We start from the raw sequence: 3,638 nt of genomic DNA on the forward strand, positions 1-3,638 counted from the left end.
TGCTTCCCATTACCATGCTCGAGGTATGTATGACCCATATAGCCACACACACACATAGCAGAAAACTGGCATCTTCTCGTATAACACTGAGTAATATACCTTCTTCCCATCCTTTGTAATAGAGACGTATCTCATCAGTGGTTCATGGATATCAAGTTTAACTCTGACCCTTACAATCCTTCCCTCTCCCCATCTAGGGTTTAGCATAACCTTCTCCACAGTTCCTACCTTTTTTGCCAGCGATCGAACTACGTTCTCCTTCCTGTAGAGCGGAGGGAGATATGCAATTTGGATCCAGACTGCCAGTTTGTCCAGCACGACCTCGTCATATCTGGAGTATCCATCATATTGCTCAATTAGCACTCCATGGTCGCGGAATAGCCATGGCCCCTCCTCTGTGACCCTCTTCCAGTCTCCCAAGCAGTTTACCGTCAGAGAGAATAGATTCTCACCTAAAGGTTTGAAGGTTACACCCTGCGCTAGGCTCCAGGCGAGCCTCATCGTATCGTAGAACGACCCCTTACTGAAGGGTTTGTTCGTATGCACCGTCACCAGCGCCATGAACTCCGCTTCCCCAATCTCATCTGGGAACTCCTCTTCAAAGATCAGATCGTCCTCCTCCCGCTCCTGCAGTTTTAGTTTTCCAATCATCTCTTCCACCCCGATCGGTCCCCCCCCCCCCCCCCGGGGTCGCACTTCCTGCCGACGACTGAGATCCCTCTCCCGCCATCGCCAAAGCCCTAGCAAGATGCGATTTCCGCTTCACCAAAACCCTAGCAACCCGAGCCAGGAACCAAGGCCGGGTAGATAGCGAGGCTATCCCCTTAATCAGCCCGAGTACCAAGCCGGGAAGGATCGGGATTGATGGTAGAGTCCAGACCAGCCTCACGGTGTCGCCACCGGAGGTATCTCAAACCCTAGACGGGAGCCGTCAGGGGATGTTCACTTCCGAGACCATATAAGTTTAGGGAACACGGGAGGTATGTACGCATGTATTTTGCTGTTATTTTTAGTATATATCATGGGACGGAGTTTTCTTCTCATTTTTTATAAGCATTTCTTGTAGCTGCACTTAGTAGAATTTAGGATACTTCTGTATAGCAGCGTACATAGCAGGTGTGCCAGATGTGCCATGACACACCTAGAATTTTGAAAAATTAAATATTTTTTCTACCATTTTTAAGGTCCATCTAAGCCAATGAAAATAGACCTCATTTTTCTAAAAGTGTGCACACCCTCCATTGTAGTTTTGGTGTAGATGGACCGGGAACTTGTACTAGTGCGCGTGACGTGACACATGAGAGGTCTTATAGAGGATGCTATTCAAACCATGGCATCCCCAGGCTTATAAAAGTCTTCTCATTCTTGCAGTTCTTTTACCAAGCAAAACTGCAACCATCCTCATGGAGCTAACCGGAGCCACCGTATTCTTGATTTCTCTCGCCTCAGTGGTGATTCTAGCTTCCTTGCTGAGCCGCAAACTAGCACCAAGTTCCAAGAACAGGCGGCCTCCTGGCCCATGGCGTCTGCCCTTGATCGGAAACCTCCACCAGATCGTCGGCTCCCAGCCGCCGATCGTCCTCCGGAACATGGCCAAGAAGCACGGGCCAGTGATGTACCTTCGCCTGGGCCAGGTCGACACGGTCGTGGTCTCCTCGCCGTTGGCGGCAGAGGAGGTGCTGCGGGAAAAGGACCTCTCCTTCGCGTCACGGCCCAACCTTCTGGTCGCCGAGATCAGCTTCTACGGGAACACCGACATCGCCATGACCCCATACGGCGCGTACTGGCGGACCTTGCGCAAGATCTGCACCGTGGAGCTCCTCAGCGAGCGGAAGGTGAGGCAATTTTCACCGGTGAGGGACAACGAGACCATGTCCCTTGTTAGCAACGTCGGCGAGGCTTGCTCGGGTGGCAAGCCATTCAACCTCGGCAGGCTGATCATATCGTGCTCGAATTGCATAATCGCGAAGGCGGCGTTCGGAGACAAGTGCAGCTCCGAGCTCGAGGAGCAATTTCTGTCGGCCATGGAAGTGGTGCTCAAGCTCAGCGGGGCGCTCTGCATCGGGGACCTCTTCCCTTCACTGCGGTTCGTCGACGTGCTCACCGGGCTCACTGGCAGGATATGGCGAGCCCGCCGGCAGCAGGACAAGGCCCTGGACAAGATGATCTCTCAGTCCAAGATGCGGCCAGGTGATCACCTTCTCGGTATTTTGCTTAGGATCAGGGACGAGGGGGATCTTGACTTCCCCATGGAAATGGATAACGTCAAGGCAATCATAATGGTAATTATTAAGTGATGCTCTGAATTTTCATACTACTACTAGTTTACTAGTATTGCATTATTGCCTTTGCTCATCTTGTCTACATTGATTGTTTAGGATATGTTCACGGCCGGGACCGAGACAACATCATCAGCAGCCGAGTGGGCCATGTCGGAGCTCATGAGGAACCCTGAGGTGATGGCCAAGGCACAGGCTGAGGTGCGACGAACATTCCACGATAAGAACACAGAAGATCATGAGGAACACGTGGCGGAGCTACACTACACAAAGATGGTAATCAAAGAGGCCATGAGGCTATATCCAGTGGTGCCTATGTTAATTCCCCATGTCTGCCGAGAGACCTGTGAACTTGGCGGGTTTCAGGTCACCAAGGGTACGAGGGTCATGGTAAATACATGGGCGTTGGGTAGGAACCCCGAGTACTGGCATGAGCCGGAGGAGTTCCGACCGGAGAGGTTCAAGGACGACACGGCGAACAACCGAAGCCTGCGGTTCGACTACTTGCCATTCGGGGGAGGAAGGAGGAAGTGCCCTGGCGATACCTTTGGTCTGGCCACGTTGCACCTCATGGTGGCACGGCTTCTATACTATTTCGACTGGAGCCTCCCTGCCGGTGTGAAGCCGAGTGAGCTGGACATGGAAATGAGGGTTGGCATGACCTTAAGGAGGAAGAACCAGCTGCACCTAGTGGCAACACCGTATAAGGCATGCAGTTGAAATATATTTGAACTTAACTTATGCATCTCGTGGGGAATAATAATACTCCCACCGTCCAAAATAAATGTCTCTGTTGTACACATGAGCCTGCGAGCTTGTGTGCACACCGTATAAGATCGAGTTGTAATGTTTGTGCGGTCTCTGGGCGACCTGCACACGCTAGTCATGCTACGTTTTCATGCTCATGCGACGGCGTAGCTATATCAGATCGTGTATTGTTCGGATATCAAATAAAATGAAAATGCTGCCTAAGATTGAGCAGCACAAAGATATCTCCCTGAGCTTGCGTGCAGGTACCCACGATTGTCATTGGCGCGAGCAATTGGTGTCACATCAAACTAGGAACTGTTGAGTTCGTTTGAGCATATAACGGGATGATGGAAACAAGATACCCCGTCAATCAAATGGCTTTGTGAATTATCCATAAACAGAAAATACAGGTAATAAATATCCTTTATTTCAAACCGTGTGTCTTTTAATGTATCTATCTATCTATTATGGACGCATCTAGAGAGCGGACAGATGCTCTCTAGTGCTCCGGAGTGGCCGATAAAAAAAGAAATATTTGATCTCCTAATCTATAAAAGAAAAAATAATTTGTCTTCCCTAATCTAAAAAGGAAAATTCTAATCCATATTA

General features: G+C 50.0%; 1 protein-coding gene across 1 annotated transcript; it reads left to right on the forward strand.

Moving 5' to 3' along the window:
- The first annotated feature begins 1,358 nt into the window (after nucleotides 1-1,358).
- Nucleotides 1,359-3,271, forward strand: LOC125540674 (9-beta-pimara-7,15-diene oxidase-like). The gene is made up of 2 exons (XM_048704263.2): nucleotides 1,359-2,282; nucleotides 2,379-3,271. Exons 1-2 carry the CDS (start codon nucleotides 1,404-1,406, stop codon nucleotides 2,997-2,999), a joined length of 1,500 nt encoding a protein of 499 aa, XP_048560220.1. The 5' UTR covers nucleotides 1,359-1,403; the 3' UTR covers nucleotides 3,000-3,271.
- The last annotated feature ends 367 nt before the right edge of the window (nucleotides 3,272-3,638 follow it).

This window comes from Triticum urartu, chromosome 2A, assembly GCF_056163025.1.
Source record: "Triticum urartu cultivar PI428250 chromosome 2A, HENAU_Tu73, whole genome shotgun sequence".
Lineage (NCBI taxonomy): Eukaryota > Viridiplantae > Streptophyta > Magnoliopsida > Poales > Poaceae > Triticum > Triticum urartu.

What these genes read in the sequence shown, in the direction of transcription:
- LOC125540674 (XM_048704263.2), top strand. Translation starts at nt 1,404, where the DNA reads ATGGAGCTAACCGGAGCCACCGTATTCTTGATTTCTCTCGCCTCAGTG. An exon ending in ACGTCAAGGCAATCATAATG is followed by an intron (nt 2,283 to 2,378) that starts GTAATTATTAAG and finishes TTGATTGTTTAG; the next exon opens with GATATGTTCACGGCCGGGAC.